Source organism: Quercus robur, chromosome 7 (assembly GCF_932294415.1).
Source record: "Quercus robur chromosome 7, dhQueRobu3.1, whole genome shotgun sequence".
NCBI lineage: Eukaryota > Viridiplantae > Streptophyta > Magnoliopsida > Fagales > Fagaceae > Quercus > Quercus robur.
The window spans coordinates 43,371,037-43,390,908 of record NC_065540.1 but is presented as its reverse complement, the minus strand read 5'-3'; the positions used below and the strand labels follow the sequence as shown (position 1 = coordinate 43,390,908).

General features: G+C 34.2%; 2 protein-coding genes and 1 long non-coding RNA gene across 3 annotated transcripts; 1 reads left to right on the top strand and 2 right to left on the bottom strand.

The window, feature by feature from the left end:
• Window positions 1–6,181: 6,181 nt before the first annotated feature.
• LOC126693558 (uncharacterized) lies at window positions 6,182–7,038 on the bottom strand. Its single transcript, XR_007645421.1, has 2 exons — window positions 6,830–7,038; window positions 6,182–6,653 (listed from the first exon to the last, which is right to left on the bottom strand). It is a non-coding gene; the product is annotated as an uncharacterized LOC126693558 (long non-coding RNA).
• A 2,367-nt stretch (window positions 7,039–9,405) lies between these two features.
• LOC126691451 (disease resistance protein RUN1-like) lies at window positions 9,406–11,564 on the bottom strand. The gene is made up of 6 exons (XM_050386497.1): window positions 11,462–11,564; window positions 11,085–11,266; window positions 10,334–10,556; window positions 10,033–10,133; window positions 9,715–9,951; window positions 9,406–9,603 (listed from the first exon to the last, which is right to left on the bottom strand). The coding sequence occupies exons 1-6, from the start codon at window positions 11,562–11,564 to the stop codon at window positions 9,406–9,408; spliced, it is 1,044 nt and encodes a 347-aa protein (XP_050242454.1).
• Window positions 11,565–15,249: 3,685 nt separating this feature from the next.
• Window positions 15,250–18,732, top strand: LOC126693552 (pentatricopeptide repeat-containing protein At4g35130, chloroplastic-like). The gene has a single exon (XM_050389539.1). The coding sequence runs from the start codon at window positions 15,581–15,583 to the stop codon at window positions 17,516–17,518; it is 1,938 nt and encodes a 645-aa protein (XP_050245496.1). The 5' UTR covers window positions 15,250–15,580; the 3' UTR covers window positions 17,519–18,732.
• The last annotated feature ends 1,140 nt before the right edge of the window (window positions 18,733–19,872 follow it).

Here is a 19,872-nt window from a genome sequence, read left to right as displayed (position 1 = left end):
TGTTTGCGCACAAGGTTCTTGACATGTCCTATTAACGAGTAGAACATTCCTGTAATTCTATTTCTAATACCTTGTGTCGCTCAAGCCCAAAAGGTTGGTCTTTTGGGGCTTGACGTGAAGGATCTAAGGTGTTAAAATTTTCAATTTGAGTTACCTACTTTTCAAACCCAACATATTCTTTATTTTTTCTCTATTATATTTAAGTCTTTATTATTTTTTCCCTTTCCAATGGTCATATTTTTTCAACAGCCACATTTTTTCCTTTTTGAGAAGAAGAAGAAGAAAAACAGCCATATATTTCGAACAATCATATTTTCCAACGATCATGTCCTTTCAATATAAATAGCATAATTTCGTCTCTAATTTTATTTAACTCATCAATAATAGTCTCCCTCAAAAAAAGGGGAAAAAAAATAGCTTATTGTGTAATTTGGAGGTAGCCCAAATCCAATTTGAAGTGGGTAACTTTTTATCGTTGTGTGGAAGTAGATGTTAGTAGAAGAGTTAAATCATTTCAACATTTGGTCTCATGAGAAATTGAGATTATATTTTCTATGAAATTTCAAGTCAACCAAATTCAATAATAAAAATGAAACAGTAGTACGAACACAAAGAATAAAGAAGAAAGCAAACATTAGCAAACCATTGCGGGTTGTGGCTTGGTAGTAAAAGTTCTCATATCGTTACGCATGATGCTTGGTAGGAGGTAAGCGGTTCAAGTAGTGATGCTTCAATAAATGTGTTATGCTCATGATGATAGCCTCATCAGGGCACTGATAGTATACATGGTATTGCTCATTGTCGTCACGTAACCTAGGGTCGATGAGTCTACATTGGAAACCCTTTTTTATTTAGCAACACACACACACACACACAACTTTAGAGATATTGAAGGGCATAAATTAGTGCAGAAGAAAACCAAACCATTGGACAATTAGTGTTTTTAGATTAAAAAAAGCATAAATTTTGTGGAAGAAAAAATAAATATTGAAGAAAATAAAAGGTTAAATTAAATTAAATTATTTTCTTATATTTTAGAGATTTTTTTTTATAAATATATATATATATATATATATATTTTGTCATTTAATTCACATCATATGTCATGATTTAATTGGATGAACTAGCTCATGTGACAAGTTGGGGTATACTTAATGGCTAACTAATATTTTGTTTTTTTATTTTTAATGGAGTGGTTGCCAATCAAAACTATCCCCTAATTTTAGGGGAGATGATCAAAATGTTGAAGCTTTAGGAAATATAACCTTAAACTTTAGAAGTGTGTTTTACAATTTCGTCTCTACAATATTATTATATGAGTCCAAATTTGGTAAAGATGGGGTATAAAACTTATATTTTACACTATCCAATAAGAGATTGTTATATCAGCATTTTACTTAAAATTCGATACATCCTACCACATCTAATAACATCTCAATAAACTCCCAATTTGGTTGGATTTATATATGAATATTAGAATTGATTAGGTATAATTGTGCTTATTTTTAAATATATGATAAGATAATGTGACATGTTGGGATTGGAGGGGTAAAACATGGGTTTTACACCACATCCTTACCAAATTTAATCTCTCATCATATTAGATTGTTTCAATTTCAATTTGGGTACGATATCAATTTTGTATGTGTTAGATAACAAACTGCAATAATGAGGGCAATTTAATTGGTGTTGTGGGTCCACAAATCACATGTTTTGCATGTGATTGTAACTATGCTTTTTTGTCCAAGATAATCTCAATTTGGACAAAGGGTGAGTATTGCGGTAATTCTCTCAAATTTGGGGGGTCAATTGAGCAAATCAAAAGTTTAGAAAAAGATGGTAAAATTATTTAAAGATTCTAAAAATTAAAATGTCAACTTCAAAAGTGTCATTAATTTTCTTACAACCTACTTTGTGTTTTTGTCTTGTGGTGGTTCAATTGAGCAACATCGGTCCATCTCAAATGTGAAACATTCGGTAAAATTTTCAATATCGGTAGGAGGATTGTAATTTAAAACCAATATAAAATATGGGTTTAAAAACAAAGTTTACCCCAAAAAAAAAAAAAAAAAAAAGTTTGGTATTTGCAAAGACCTGGCTAGCTTGTCAGGTACAATCTCAAAAAAGTGGAGGTTCCAAAATCCAAACTTCCACTTCGTTTAGAGCATTCCCATCAAAGATTCTAAAAAATTTAGCATTTACCATCTCAAAAACCAACTTTATAATATATAACATATTACTTTACAACATCACTTACATCAAAACTTCTATTTTTTTAACACTTCATTTAAATATTCTTTCTTTATCATTTTTTATTAATTTTTTATTCTTCCTCTCTCTGTCTCTCTCCTTTGTTTCTCTCTTTCTCAACCTAGCGCCGTCGGCCACCTCAAAGAATCACCCAGATCAAAGAATCATCCAAATCAAAGAATCACAAAATCACAACAAAGACCCAACACCACCCTGATTAACCCACACCCAGCACCCAAAACCACCTCGATCAACCCACGAACCCAACCACCGAAATCAAGAACCCACCAAAATCAATCAAAACCATTGAAATTAAAACTCACTGATATCAAATCGCAAAACCCAGTCATTGTGGAGACCCACGATCAACCCACACTGCAACCCAACCACACCTAGCATCGCATCCCAGCCACACCCAAGACCCACGAACTTGAGATGCAGAGAGAAAGGGAAACAGAGAGGTGGAGAGAATGAAAAAAAGAGCGGATGAAGAGCACGAGAGAGACACAGTGAAAAGGAAAGAAGAAAAAATAATAAAAAATGGTAGCAGCTTGCTACAGTGAGATGTTAGAAATAAAACCATCATTGTAGCAAGTTGCTAAAATTTTTAATATTTGAAAGCTTGGATAAAGATGGGGTTTTATGATTTGAGGTGTTAAAAATGTTAAAAAATAGCATTTAGCATTTTTAACACCCTTAAGCATCCGCAGCCCAACTTGCAAATGGCATATGTAACAACATTTTAGCATTCACAGCCTAATTTCCCCCAGCAACCTGTATTGCAAATGCATCCTATTGCAAAAAAATTTGCAATTGTGCTACAGTGCGATTCTAAATGTAGAATTGCACTGTAACTCAATTGTAAAACAAAAAACATTATTTTATTCTCCCACTGACTGAAGCTCTCTTCTCAACACTCTCTCTCATTTCTCTGTCTTCTCTTCTCTCTTCCTTTTGTTCTATGGCTGCTCTCTCCTCTCCTCAAACCCAAACCTCCATTTTTCTCAAACCCAAAACCCCGTGTGGTGGTGGTGGTGGTGGTAGCGGCAGAGGTAGGCGTGGATCCTCCAATACGACGTCGTCTTCCTGTAGCGGTGGCCTGGGTTGTGTGGCAGTGGTGGCGAAGTGGGTCTGGGTCGGTGGTCTGTGGTGGGTTCATCTGTGATGTGGCATGGCGGTGGCAGTGGATGTGGGTATTCGGTGGTAGTGGGTAGTGGGATTTTGGGTCAGTCCTTGCACGGCGGCGGCATGGTGGGAGTGGGTTTTGGGTCAGTCCTTGCACAAAGACTCATTTCTGGTGGTGGTTTCTATGGTGGTGCTGTGGAGTTTGGTTTTGGGTTTTAGATTTGTTGTGATTTGCTTGTTTGATTTGGGTGATTTTGGTATGGATTTTTTGTTGTGATTTTGCTGGGGTGGCAGGTGGTGCAGCAGTGGTGTTGTTGATGGTGGTGATGGCAGCTTGTGAGATCGGCGTGGGGTTGATGGTCTAGTAGTTTTGGTGATGGGTTTTGGCCGTGGGTATGGGTGGCGATGGGTATGGTTGGTCAGGTTCATGGTGGTGGGTATGGGTTTGCTGGAGGTTGAGGCCGGTGCTAGAGGTTGAGGAAGAAAGAGAGGAAAAGGAAGAGAAAAAGAGAAATAGTAAAAAAAAGATTAAAAAAGAATATTTAAATGAAATGAAAAAAAAAATAGAGTTTTGAGATGTTGAGTATATTGAAAAATGGTATGTTATAATTGATAAAGTTACTTTTTAAGATGGTAAAATAGGATGGGATGAGATTTTCGGCTGTGGATGCTCTGTATGCAACTCAGAAGAATTAAGAAATGTCAAATGACGTCGATTTCAGGGCAAGATGTATATATATATATAAGAGGAATTTTGAAATTGCAATAGACAAAAGAAAGAAGAAGAAGAGAACCTTGAGATGAGGAGCTGTGATGGTTCCGGTTTTCTCCGAGTTAGACTCACTCAAACCCAGTCCTTCAGAATTGCCGTGTTCCCCATTTTTACTTCAACAAGCTCTGCTCTGACTCGGTGAAGTGAAAAATGGTGGCAATTGCCAATTACAGACGGCGTCGTTTTTTTTATTGTTAGTATTTCTTTAGAGACAGCACAAATATATAATTTGGTGTTTAAAATATGATTAAGGTTTTTATTTTAGTTTGAAATATTTAATTTATATTCCCTATAAAATTGGAAAAAGTGGGTATATCATATCAATAATAAGTTGCTTTGGAGAAATGTGGTGTCTGAAGAAGGAATGTGGTTTCAGAGAAGAGACACTAGTACTGTACTGTGTGCAGAAAATGGTTCTGAGAAATGAGAAGGATTTGAGGATGGGCTTATTAAAATAACATTGCCCTCTGCTCCCAAGAGATGGACCTGAGAAACAGATTCAATATGCATTTGAGCAACGAATTGGTGGAGTGATCTCTGCTTTAGCCACAAACAGCTACCATACCAGACCCCAGAAGAGCTTGAGATGGTTCACTGTTCAAGGTTGTTGTGTCGATTGGCATGAGAATGGTACCTAGCCACCCTAAAGATATTTATTTATATGGCATTTCTTGAATGGGAAATGGAAATCTAGAAGCAACTATAGGCATAAGCAACTAGTTTGCTGTAAGGGTTTTCATAGCATCTGGAGGAATTTAAATTGTGTCTGGTTTTGGAAAGAATTAATGAAGTGCTGCTTAATTAATTCCCAAGAATTTATGTGGGAAGACATCATTGTTTTGAGAAAATCAGTGGATGTGGAAATCTCTAAGGGTTGTGGTATGTAAGTTGGCCTCAGGTGCTGCTGTGTAGCCATCTATGGCACCAAAGGAATGCCATTCTCCATTGCCAAGGGATAAGAACTGAGGAGGGATTATGCAGTCCATATAGAGAGAGCTTAAACCAAGGGTGGAGACTAGAAGTAAGCCATTTGTAGTAAATGGGGGATAAATTTAGCTCTATCCTTGGAGAGCACCCTGCATAGCTAAATTGGTATGCAAATCATGGTCCAAAATCAACATCTGAACCGAGTGAGGTTTCTGTTCGAAATTTCTCAATATAAATCAGAGAGCCAAATGCCAGGAAGGGGGGAAAATATTATATATGTTGTGACTGTTGGAGAAAAAGAAAAACAACAATTATATTAATATAACAAAAGAGAGGCGGATTAGATTTGAAGAGTGGAAGAATTGAACAAAGCAGCCATAATGAGACAAGGGATTTTTTTGCAAAGGCAGGCTCAAATTGGGTAGCTTGGGTTCAATCTATTCTTTTAAAAGATGAGTTTCTGGAGTATTCAAGACAGCTATTGAGGTTGGAAGAAAATTCTAAATCTTAGCAGCACTGTTAAGCCATTACTGAAGTGTGAAGTGGGATCAAGTTGTCGTATTTTCCTATGGAATGATTGGTGGAATCCAGTTGGAGTCCTAATTCGGAAGAATGGTACTTGAGTCATATATGATGCTGCCAGTGGATCAAATGAAAGGGTGTCAAGTGTTTTGAAAGAAAAACTGTCTTTGGAAGCCAGTAAGATGAGATGGCCTTGTATCTATTATAGTAAACTTTGTTGGTGCATCAAAGTCCTCAAAATGTTTCAGATAAAGCCTGGTACCTATTCAAGTGCAGAGTCATTGAAGTACATTAGAGCTAAGCTTCTTTTGTTGGTGATCAAAGTCCTAAAAAACTTTCAATTACATGTAGGTATGCAAATCACGGTCCAAAATCAAGTTCTGAAAACGAGCAGGTCTGTTGCATGGGGAAAAAATATATAGAAAACATTAATATATCGGACTGTCTTTTTTTTTCTTTTTTTTTTTAAAGAAAAGAAAATGAACTTTTTTTATATAAGTAAAAAGAAAAGAAGCTAAAGAGACAGATCTTAATTAGCTTAAATTTTCTGTAAGGTAGGAAGAAAAAAGAGAAGACAGTCCTCCAATCATGAGATCTCCTCATTCTCCTTTGCATACCCCACTAAACCATGTGCTGTTAGATTACATTTCTTTAATATTGCATGAAAACTGAAGAAATTTGTTTAAAACAACCTGCAGTGTGAGCACTTTTAAATCTTTCTTGGCCTCAAACAAATAGCTTTCACTCAACTTCAATGGAACTATCAACCTGAAGTTGGAACAGTCCACCATGAGGTCTTGTATTCCAATATCAAGACTAAATGTAACAGCTTGATTCATCAATAACATTCCACCATGGTGCTGCAAAAAGTCTAGACAGAACTTGCAGTTTCTCTTAGCCCAATTTCGTCAAAATTATGCCACAGAAGCCAGGTCATGGTAAAACTGATCTCAAGCTCAGGTGAACCCAACTTTAGCATTGTCATTTCCACAAAATCAACAAAAGGAACCATCAAATGGGCATTCCCTAAGTACAGGAGAAACGGTTACGCCATAATCTGAGAACAGTAAACACCAAACCGTGGAAGAAAAAGCAAAACAACAATTACATTAATACTAAGGAAGAGAAATTTCAATATGCATTTGTATATAAAAGTTTAACAGAGCATTGCATTTGTAGGTCACCAAAATAAAGAAAAGAAAGAACGTGATTTAATCAATAATAATAGCTGACCATTTTGAGTCCTTGACAACTTCAGCAAGAGCCCAGGTTTGCTAATTCTTCAGTGTGCCTTTGGTTTCTATCCCTCTTAATTACAACCGCAATGGGCTTCAAGATTCTTGGACGTTTGATCTCCTCCTTCCATTATATTAAAGTGCACAAACAAGACAACAGGAAAATTTGATTTCAACCTGATTTAAAAAATAAAAAATAAAAAATAAAAAAAAGGAGAGAGAGAGAGAGAATGTGGCTATATGAAAGCCAAAAGAATGCTAAGGTACAACTAGCACAATACAATGATTTTATTTTATTTTTTAAAATGCCAGTAAGGGAAATACAAAAAGAAAAATTCTCTATTATATACCTAGAACAAATTAAATTTGTTATCATGCTAAAATAATTCAAAACCCACACTTTCATTTCATTGGATTCCCTCCCCAAAATAAAGAGAACATCAAGACTTGTAAATTGTAATAGAAGAAGAACGATGATGACTTACAGGCAAAGAAAAATTCTCTTATATTTGATTCAATTTTACATCCTCCATGTCTTTGGAGGTGGTTCATCATTTGAATAGCCTTCTCCACAAGGCCCAGCCCCATCATCCTCATCATGGTTTCAATTATTTTGGGTACCTTTGGAGGCTGAATCATTATTAATATCATAATGAATCCCAACTTTCCTCACCCACAAGTTATGTGAAGCACTTATTCTAATCTCAATTTTATTGGATCCATTCCCATCAATTTGATGAAAATTTTCTCCCCATTGGGAGTCGAAATAGTGAGGAGACAAATAGAGCTGCCAAAGGTGAAGTGAACTAACTACACCATAGTTTGTCCTAAAAGAAGAATGTATTGGTGATACGCTTTCAAATCCATTGACTTTAATCCAACATGTAAGAAGAAAATCTTCAAAGGTATAAGAAACCTTTGGGATTGAAAAACCAACGCACAACTCAATTCCCATCAACTCATCACACCCATAAGGCACTTGTACCTGCAATTCATGACTTATAGATTCATGTTCAAACCTTTTTGGAAAGTGACCTTCAGGAATAATAATGTCAAAGATGTCTGGTAGTTTACCACTTTATCCCTGAAATATACAAAACATAATTAATGTTTAGATTTTTTTTTTTTGAGGAAAATAATGTTTAGAACTTAGAGAGAGAGAGAGAGAGAGAGAGAGAGAGAGACCTGAAGCATGTTACTGCTACCTTGATTATAACTAACCAATTTGAAGCAGTTAACACACTGGAAATTCAAATGGGAGTGATCTGACCTAAAAGTATAAAATTGCAGTTCTGGCAATCCCCACAGTGAGATACAATTGTTTGCAATTACAATATCAATAGTAATGAACATTTTCCAATGATTGAAGCCTTGTGCAACCCTCCAAATGGAGTCTTTGAAGATTAGAGAGGTGAGACATGCTTTTAGGATGGGAAACAAAATGATTTCCACTTAGATTTAAGTGTTCTAAAGAGGACAAGCAGCCAATGTCATTGGGGATTGACGGAAAATCGAAGTCACTAAGATGCAAATATGTTAAAGATTGAAGACCTAAAAAGGAAGGCAGTAACGGTTGAGGAACTTTTAGCATGGAAACAAATTTTGGGCTCGACTGATTCAATAAAAAGGTCATCCGATGACTTGTTGTCCGGGAAATTAATGAAGGAAATACTAGGCCCATCAACTCAAGACTTTTTGGAAGGGAATAAAATTCAGTTGACTTACATATATAGATATATAGATATTTCAGATTTTTAAGGAGGGCAACGGAAGAAGGAACATCTCTTATGTCTGTCCAACACAAATTAAGCAACTCCAAACTTTTTACATTTCCTATGTTCTTTGGCAAGTTATGAAATGTTAAGCATCCAAAAAGATCAAGAGACTTAAGCAACTTCAAACTACAAATGGTGTTAGGAAGGCTTACAAGATTCTCACAATATCTTAGAATCAATGAAGTAAGGTCAGTCAAACATTCAATTGATGAAGACAGCTCTTCTATATCTGCTTTGCTCAAATCAAGTATCTCTAGGCCTTTGATTATCCATAGGTTCTCTGGCTAGTTTTTAATTAGTTCCACAACAACAGTGCGATCCAAAGAAAGCTCTTGTAAGAATTTCGGGTTTGCCACAAATTTTGGAATTGCCTTAACTTTGGAGCAATTAGAAATTTCAAGAGTCACAAGGGGCTCCATTCCAAACTTGCTTGGAAGACGAATTAGTCTTTCACAACCTTGTAAATTAAGATGAATAAGTTTTTTAAGAATTCCAATAGATGGGTCAATCTCACGTAAATTTGTGCATCTTAGAACTAATTTCTCAAGATTTGGGACACTAGTGAAGTTTGGAGTTATAATCAGGTCCGAGGAGTCAGCCAAGTCAATGAACTTCAACTTGTCAAAATTCTGTTAGAAGAAAAACAATTGTTAGAATAATTAGCTTCCTAGTGTCCATTTATTGTAATTTAAAAAAAGAAAAGTTTTAGGAGGATACTTACCTTTATTCCTGTCCAAAGTTGTTAAATTTTGCTTTGTTGCAAACAAAGTTGAACAAGCTCAGCTAGCTGGAAACTTGTCTACAAATATTTTGATGGATACAAAATCCAATCAAGAATTCTTAAATCATTAGGAAGGTGTGTGGGGACGTGGAGAATGCCATAAATTCTAAGATATTTAAGATTGTCCATCTTCGAAAAGGCCTCAGGGTTCCAACATACAACTTGTTGTTCATTATAAGTACTCAGAATATCCAAGGCATTAAGTGCTTCTGTCCCCTAATAATTAAGAAAGAATTGGTGCAAAATTAATTATTAGCATTACAATTCAAGTTCCAAATTGTTAAACATGAAGGTAGGGAATGAGCTCAAATTTGAAAATAACCTTACCCTATTTCTTTTTAACACTTTGTCAATGTCTTCGTAATCCCACAATCTACAACACTTCCCAGGATCATCAAGGCACTCTTGACAAACTATGTTCCTACCCATTTCTTCAAGTAAGTCATGCATCCGCACTATATCATTATCCATAATTTTCAAAAGAGACGTATTAGCAAGTTCCTTCAATCCAATAATAGGGTAAAGGCCAAGAATATCTAGTATTTCTAATACATAATCTTTCTTCTAATTATTAAAAAAACATGCAATATGCAAAAATATTTCCTTCTATGGTTTTTGGAGTCCATTAAAACTTATTTTAAGTACTTCAAGAATTGCTTTGTCTGGAAATTCTTGGAGTCTCTCTAATGCAATCGTCCATTCAACAGTACTTTTTCCAAACAAAAAGGAATCCAAAACCTCAAGAGCTAAAGGAAGGCCAACAACATAATTCAAAAATTGGTTAGACAACTCTCTATAATCATCAAGGACATGCTTTTTTTAAAAGCTTTCAAGGAAAAAAGGTGGAGAGCATTTTCATCATTCAATCCTTTAACTTCATATATTTCATCTGCTTGATGTGCCTCCAACAAATGCGCATCTCTTGTTGTTATGATAATTCTACTACCAGAACCAAACCAATCATGCTCCCCAGCTAACATTTTTAACTGTTTCATCTTATCTAAATCATCAAAAACAAGAAGAATCCTTTTATGACATAACCTATTCTTGATCTTAAGAACTCCATCATACTCCTCTTCTATTTTCAAATTCTTTTCCTTCAAAACTTCATCTATAATTTTCTGTTGTAGTGGAACAAGACCATATTTTTCAAACTTTTCCCTAACATCCTTAATAAAACAAAGAGCTTCAAATTCTTTAGAAACCATATGTAAACAACTCTAGCAAGAGTTGTCTTACCCATCCCTCCCATTGCCCAAATCCTTATAAAGTGGACATCTTTTGAACCTAGAGCTAAGCATGACTCCAATTCCACTAGTCGAGAGTATATTCCTACTAGGTCTTGGGTAATATATGAGAATGCATCATATTTCAAGTTAAGCGATATCCATTCTACTAGTAACTCAGGTATGCAATTAAAAAAGTAGGAAATGCATTGAGTTTGAACCACCAATAAGTTAGACAAAAAAGTATGATTCATATTTAAAGTTCAATTTTGTTGACTAAAACAAAAACATGTACATAGATCTGCTTAGGAAAAAATTGAAAGAAGTACAATGAAACATGTATATAGATTTGCTTAAGATTCCAAATAAAGTTTTATATAAAAAGTGGGTCATTTGAATATTTAAATGAAACAAATATGTCGGGATAAATTACCTAGTATCCTTTAAATGCCATTTGGCGAGGTTGCCCACCTGTCTCAAAGCATCTCTCCATTTATCTGCCCTTGTTTTTTCCTCATTTTCTTCATGTTTAACAAATGCCTGTGTAAAAGTTCCTATTTGTTTTCGTACATCAGATGGATCAACATAGTGAAAAACAGGTAAAACTGCCATTTCAATATCTTTCTTGCACGCAATGATATTTGCAAGTTCATCTAAGCACCAAGTATAAGATGCATAGCCTTTTGAGAGAATGACAATAGCAAATCTTGATTCTTCTATTCATTTCAACAGCTCTAGTGAGAAAGATTTTCCTTTCTCAAGTTTTTCATCATCTTTAAAAGTGTTGATGCCTTTATCTATCAAAGCAGTAAATAGATGATCCATAAAATTGTTTTAGGTGTCCTTGCCTCTAAAGCTGAGGAAAACATCATACTTCCGTTGCTCAATAGAAGATGAAGTAGAAGAACTTGGGAGAGATGATGAGGCAGTTTCCATTCCCATTAAAGCCATTGCAAATGCACTACTACTAAATATTGAATCACTATACCAAAACAAAAAAGAAAAAAAGGAAATTAAATACTACTAAAGAAAAAATAATGAAAATAAACTAGGGAAGAAGAAACCATTTGATGCAATGTTTTTAATCCTTTCGTTCTTTAGGTCGAGTCCAAATCTTCTGTCCCACTTTTCCTGCTCCATTATATACTTCACAAATAAAAACATGTCATATGTCCATCTAATTTATTAAATGCTAAATTTATGCCTTCTGTTCTTTCTATTTCCTAAAATAAATAAATAAATAACCCATCATATTTAGGTAATTGAAATAATAGAAGGCATAAATTTAGCATTTAATAAATTAGATGTATATGTAACATGTTTTTATTTGTGGAGTATATAGTGGAGTAAAAAGAGTGGGATAGAAGGACTCCTTTAGGTCGGTCAAACAACTTTACCTCTTTCTTTTTTTTTGGTTAATTCATGAGAACGTGCAGTTGAATCGGTGCCATTCTTTGGCTCCCTTAAAAATAGCAAACTCCAAAAAAATAAGCCTAATAACAAAATCACCAATAGCGAAGTTACAAAATTTAGCCCCAATCTACCAATCTTACCAAAATAAAAAAGCCCAGCCCCTACAAAATTTTGAGTTTAAAATTTTGATCATTCCATCAAATTCCCAAAAAAAAAAAAAAAAAAAACTGAGATAAAGTGAGAGACGTTGAACTGAAAAGAGAGGGAGAGAGGTAGTGTCACTGCAGCACAACTTGACAACAAATTGAGCATACAAATAAGTGCAGAATTGATGTTTTGAAGGATACTTAAGAGAGAGAGAGAGTTTTTACAATGGATGAAATAAAGAAAAAGTAAGAAGATGAAACGAAGAAAGAGAAACAAGCTGAAGAAGGAGAGGGGAGAAATAAAAATGATTAAATGTAGGATGTAGGTGGAGGAAAAAAAAAAAGAAAAAAAAGAAAAAGAAAAAGAAGAAAGGTCTAAGAAGATAAGAAATGGGTGGAGGAGAAAAAAAAAAAAAAAAGTGGCTTGTAGATGGGTGGAAAACTAAAACCATGGGCCTAGTAGGGATTATGTGAAAAAATATGATGTAAATTGGTTTATAATTACTAAAAGATAATATAATTCTAATATAATATATTTTTATATTACTATATATTAGGTTAATATATTGGGATTATATATATATATATATAGTAGCGGTAATTTCAAATCCCTATTGAAATATTTTGTTATTTTTGCCAAATTGAAATGGCCTCAAATATAATATTAACTCCCTTGATTTGTAAAAACTAATTGAAGTTTCATAATAATTTTCCTTTTATACTATAGCCCTTCTAACTCAGAATCCTGACTTTGTTCAGGTTTACAAAGTTAAGCAAATAAACTCATTCTAGCCAAACATACATTGCTCTGCCACTCGCTGTGACTAAGCAAAAAAAAAAAAAAAATCACTATAAAGTTTAAACGTGTGTAATAAACAGTGCTCCAATAAGAATGCCATTTTTTTTTTTTTTTTTTGTGGATGAAAAAATGCCAAACAATTTCATAACACAGCATTATCCATGAAGCATAGGATTCCTTTCTAAACAAAAAAAAAAAAAAAAAAAAAAAAAAAAAAAAAAAAAAACGAGTAAGATAAGATGCCACTTCGGTTCATGACTTCACTTGAAAATGAGCCCCAACTTGCAATTCAATTTAATCCAAATATGGACAAGGATGCCAAACATTAGCAAAAAATTATCGTCCTATATTTTTACAGTACTATCAAGAGTTTTGTATCTTAATTAATGGGTATATTTTGGTGTTTTTAAATAAAACATTCAAATCCAAATCTCATCTCCTCCATTTGAATTATCCGAAAAACCTTTTACATTTATCAACAAAGAGTAGAGCTATGAATGCAGTATTTTCATAACAAAACTTAAATGACAAGTTGTTATTTATTGGAAGGAAAAAAAATGATGTTAATAATAGAGTTAAATAAGAACCAATAACAACTTGTCATCTGAGTTTTGTCGTGAAATTATTATATCCATAATACTACCCATCAACAAATACTACATAGTAAAGAAACTAACTATGGTTTTAGTTTAGAAAAAAATGAGAAACTAACTATGTGTTTAGTTGCAAGGCTGCATCAATACAATTTGAGGTTGATGCCAAAATTTATACTTAAGCACCACTTAAATAATATTTAATTTATTAACCATCAATTTGGTTAATGTTTCATTTAAAACCCAATATTCTTACTTTTAATCTAACTAATTCAGTTGACGAATACTAGAAATATTACAAATTTTATAGCATAAGCATTACAAGTTGATGTGCTACGGTCCGACAAAAAAAAAAAAAAAATGATTCAAACATTCACTTATTATATTATTTAAGTGGCACCAATCATATTCTTATCACATCATTATAAGAATTTTGTAGTAACTTTAGCATTACGTTTACTTTGGCTATGGAAGTAGAAGTTGGTAGAAGTGCTCAATCAATTCAACATTTGGGCTTGTGAGCAATTGAGGTTTTATATATATATATATATATATATAATTTCAAGTCAGTCAAGTTCAATAAAAATAAATAAAACAATAGTCCAACCACGAAGAACAAACAATAGCAAAACCACACCACAAAAATTAGGTTTAAAAAAAAAGATTAAAAAGAGGCAAAATTTTGGTGAAGAAGAAAGAAAAATATCGAAGGAAGGAAAAAGTTAAATTAAATTAAAAATTTTCATTTATTTGATTTTGAGAGATTTTTGCAATTGTTTTAATTTTTTTTTTTTTTTTTTTTTTTTTTTGTTATTCAATTACATGGTCCACGTGTCATGATTTAAACGAAGAACTAGCCCATGTACCAAGTTGAGGTGTCACTTAATTTTTTTTTTCAAAGTTTCACTAGAAATTGAAGCTGTATTTTTTTTTTTTTTTTTGGAGAAAATTTCAACCTCTGGCATCTGTCCCTGATAATAACTCTTTATTATCAGACCAAGACACCAATCAGTTTTTGGTATAAGCGGGGATTGAACCCCAGATCTCTTATACAACCATCAGAGACTTTACCAATTGAGTTAATTGAAATCCACATCTCTCACGTAGTTGATTGTTAACATTAGTTACAGAATCTCACAAGATTCCATACCAACAAATTTTTCTCTCTCCAATACCAAAATCAAAATTGGAAATAAAATTTTAATTTTCCTTGACCATATATCCACCACCTTAATCAAGGTAAAGTGGAACTCATTAATATTATATATATATATATATATATATTTATTTATTTATTTTATCACAGTTTTTTTTTTTTTAAATAGTTTCAACCTATAGCATTTTGGTTTGATAATAGGTTATCATTAGATCAAGACACCAATCGGTTTTTAGTGTATGTAGGAATTAAACTCCAGATCTCTTATTTAGCCATTAGAGACTTTATCAATTAAGTTAACTGGAACCCACTTTCATCACAGTTTGTTAAATCTTACTCTTGAACCCATAATTTATTTTATTCTCTATAAGGAATATAGAAGTTACAAATTATAAATGAAATCATGTTTAACAAATGTGTAATGCTCCGTAATAATTAACCAAACAAGAAATATACTTTAGCCCTTTTATGTAATTTCTCAAAAATCAAATAAGAGCCGTTACTCGTTAGCCGTGGAAATATTTATCAGCGAAGAACAGAACACTCGACGGTGTAGTCTCTGTCTCTTTTATTCATTTCACCATCAATGAGACAATAACAAGAACACACCTTTGTTTGTTCAATCTATAAACTTCAATATTCCTTCGCTTCTCCGTCATGTCTTTCATCCTCTTCGCCTCTCCTTTCTCCCTTCACAACTTCCTCTTCTTCTTCTTCACACCCATCACCTAAATACTCATTCTTCTTCTTCTTCTTCACGGCTATTACATTCATGCAAGGACCTTCAAACTCTGAAACAAGCCCATGCTTCTCTCATTGTCTCAAAAGGTTTCCTACCCATCTCTGTTGCCTCAACTCTCATGAGCTTCTACGCCCAGTTCCATGACCTTCACAGCGTCGTTCGTGTATTTAATACCTTAGAAGAACCCCATACTATTGCATGGAATTTGATCATGAAGTCTCATCTTGATTCGGGTCTTTTTTATTCGGCTTTGTTGTTATATAGAACAATGAGACGTCTGGGTGTTGCCCATGATAGTTTCACGTTTCCAATAGTAAACCAAGCTGTTTCATCGCTTCAGAGTGATGTAATGTATGGAGAGATGGTCCATTGTGTCTCAACGAAAATGGGGTTTGGATTTGATGTTTATTTTTGCAATACCATGATTGAGGTTTATTTGAAATGTGGGTGTGTAGATTATGCCCGTAAACTGTTTGATGCTATGTCACAGAGAGATTTGGTTTCTTGGACGTCAATGATTTCAGGGTATGTTGGTGAGGGAAGTGTTGGTAGTGCTTTCATTTTGTTCCAGGAAATGATGGTAAAGTCTGAACCCAATTCAGTGACTTTGATGGCAATGTTGCAGGCTTGTTGTGCCATTGAAAGTTTGATCCATGGTATGCAACTTCATGGTTATGCAATCAAGAGTGGGTTATCAATAGATGGGTCAGTACAAAATTCAGTTTTAAAAATGTATACTAGGACAGGTAGTGTTGAAGAAGTCAAAATCTTTTTCAGCAAGATTGACAGAAAGGATGAGGTTTCCTGGAATATTCTGATTTCCTATTATGCCATGGAAGGGGATATTGAAAAGTTAGTGAATATTTTTATTGAAATGCGGGGTAGTGCTGCAATCAGCATTGAGACTTTAACATTACTTATATCAGCATTTGCGAAGTGTAGAGATCTTTTTCAAGGAGAAAAGATACATTGTTTAACCATTAAAACTGGTTTTTGTGATGAAATTTTGCTTACTTGTTTGTTAGACTTTTATGCAAAGTGTGGGGAAATAGAGATATCAGCTCAGTTGTATAGAGAAATTCCAAATAGAAACATTGTTACGTTTGGTGCTATGATGTCGGGATTCATACAAAATGGATATATTAAGGATGCCATAAATTTGTTCCATCAAATGCAAGCTGCAAATTTTGAGCCTGGGGCTGAGATTTTGAGAAGCATTCTTGATGCATATACTTATCTGGGAGCACTGCAATTGGGTAAGGCAATCCATGGCTTCATTATAAGAAATTTGTCTTACAGATCTATGGAGGAAACCACACACATGGAAACCTCCATCTTAAACATGTACATAAGATGTGGAAATATTTCTTCTGCTAGAGCATGTTTTCATAATATATTGGTCAAAGATTTAGTAACCTGGACAACAATGATTGAAGGCTTTGGAAGCCATGGGCTTGGTCTTGAAGCTCTAGAACTTTTTGGTCTAATGCTGGGGGAAAGAATAAAACCAAACTGTATCACCTTCTTGAGCTTACTGTCTGCTTGTGGCCACTCTGGTCTTGTCAGAGAAGGGTGTGAAGTTTATAATTCAATGAAATGGATATATGGTATTCAACCTGATTTGGATCATTACACTTGCATGGTGGATCTTTTGGGTCGATATGGAAAGCTTAAAGAGGCCTTATCTATAATAGTGAAAATGGTGATTTTTCCTGATAGTAGGATATGGGGTGCTCTTCTTGCGGCTTGTAGAATTTATGAAGACATAAAACTTGGGGAATATACTGCACAAAGGCTTTTGGAATTGGAACCTGGTAATATTGGGTATCATACTTTGTTGAGTAATGTACAAGCATGTGTTGGACAATGGGATGAAGTTGAAGAAGTAAGGAGAGTAATGAATGAAAAGGATCTGAAGAAGAAACCAGGGTGGAGCTGCGTCGAGGCTAATGGGATGATCCATGGTTTTGTTTCTGCAGATAGAACACACCATCAAGTGGAGGAGATTTACGAAATTTTGGGGAGTTTAAGTAGGATGATGCTGGAATTTGTATAATCTTCTTAGGCTAAATTGATCAATTGAGTCTTGCAATCTAATGCCCATGCAAAGACATTATCCTGGGCTAATGAAAAATGCTAGAGAGGAGTAGAAAGAAACTGGGGATGAGGACCTTGCAGCATGTTTTAAGAAGTTGAAGTGAAGTGATGGGTTTAAATTTGCGTGTCAAATTGAGAACAAAGTTTGAGAAATTTTCAGAATTGGGCTGATGAGCAGTCCAGATTTGTTGGGGTCCTTGGAAGAGCACTGGGAATGGCATCGGATGCTCGCAGCAGGCAATTCTCTCTTTAAGGCACTTTAGAGATCAATTACCCCAAGAGCTGGTTGATGCCTATGATAAGTTCCAAGAGCAAGTTGACTCATATTTGAGTCTGGTCCAAAATAAAAAGGCATTAAAGAAGGAAGAAAGGAGAGCAGAGGACAAAGAAGAATGGAATATGCTAAGAGCAAGGTTGAGGATTTGACAAGGTTGTGTGTGAAAGTTGATGCACCAATAGAACTTGCTAGTAAGGCGGTTAAGATGACTGGTTTTACTTAGGCCAATCAATATACTCATTTCTCTTGAAGATACTGATATTATCAAGTGGTATGCAGATGTAGGGAGAAGATGGCTAATCTTCTGCTGCTGCTGTCACAACTTCAAGATGGTCAAAACTGTTATTGCATGTTGAAACTAGCAGAGAAGTATGAATTTGACTAAATGTGAAGCCATCAAGTGTTAGACTAAAGATTTGAAGGTCTCTGATTTGAATGGATATGAAGAAGTGCACATCCCCACAGAAAGAGAGGTTAAAATAATGGATGATCAAAATCTTTTGGATTCATGGCCTGTTGATGGGGCTTTATCTTTGGCTTTGATCAGGTTGGCTGCTATGAGCTTTCATGTTCCTGTATCACTCATTTCTGTGACAGAATGGATACCCTTTTTCATCGGGTGTTATTACTGCAGAACCGTTTGAATGGGAATCCATTGGGTATAGTTGAGCCACTTTTGTTGTCTTCCATATCCTCCTTAGAAGATACACCGGTTATGGGATTTAAAGGAGAATTTTCCAAACCCTGAATTTTAACCTTAGTACTTCCTTTGTGGCTTTATTAAAATATATTCCAACTAGATTCTTTTGTTAAAGTTTCGTTATATTTTTGAAAATGGATATGCAGTACTATTCATTGTTACAACGAAATCCATTACTTTGGAATACAAGAATAATGCTGGCAAACATATTTATATATATATATATATATATGTATATATTTATAAATACAAAACAATTAATACAAAACAAAATGATTTTGTAGACTTCAACGCAAATTAAACCATCTTACCTTAGTTACTTCTCTTATTTTGAGTTTAATCTAGTTGTGATATATTACTGTTCAATTCATGATACTATTGGAAGTATTAAAAAATATGATAGAAAAAGCATTGAAAAATAAAACAGGAAATTTAATACTGATATATCTTATAAGATGACTGACATGCTTAATGTAATGCATATTTCTTTTTGTACGTTTCGTTATATTCAACTACATAATAAGCTTTTCAAATGTTCTAAAAGTCTTTAAATTGATTAGAATGGAGAAGATTAATATAATAGGGACAATCTTCTGCGTTAGTAAAGTGATTTCAATGGCATTGCTCAGAGGACCAAAACTATAGATTCAGAAAATTACTCAAAATGTATCAAATGAGTCAATTTTGGAACATTCGATAAAAATAATATTCTCAAGTTAACAACGTAAGCACTCAATGCAAGTTCAACAAATTAACTGGTTTATATTTTTTGTACTCAATTATTTGACTCATCTTGGCATCCTGTAACTTATTTATTAGTAAAAAAAATAAAACAAATTATGCTGATTATTCGATAAAATGTGACCAAAAAAAAAAAACAAAAAACTAAAAGCTATAGAGTGTGACACAAGTCACAAAGAGCACATATTTGTCAAAGAAAGACCTTCTAGGTTGCACAGCAACTCAAAGCTCTAAATGAGTAAAGTAACCAAGATAGATAATTTCAACACCCTAAGAATGACTTTATCTTCTAACAGCTTTAAGATTTTTGTTCCCTATAAATTTCAATCTTGTTAGTTTGCTCGTGTAAGATTCCAGCAAGGAATATAAGGCTGTGCAACTTCTACAAAACTTCTATATACCAAAAAATGAGATCTGCCTCAATTCTCCAGCTCCTGTTAAAGAAGCTCACTCCTCTTCTAACCTTTCTCATGATCTCATCCCTATTGCTTCTCTAGGCCAATCCAGAAAGGTTCTTCCTCTAGAATTATTTAGGATCAATGCTTGGGATCGCGATCCTATGTGATCCCACTATTTGCCACGCAATTCTACCTCA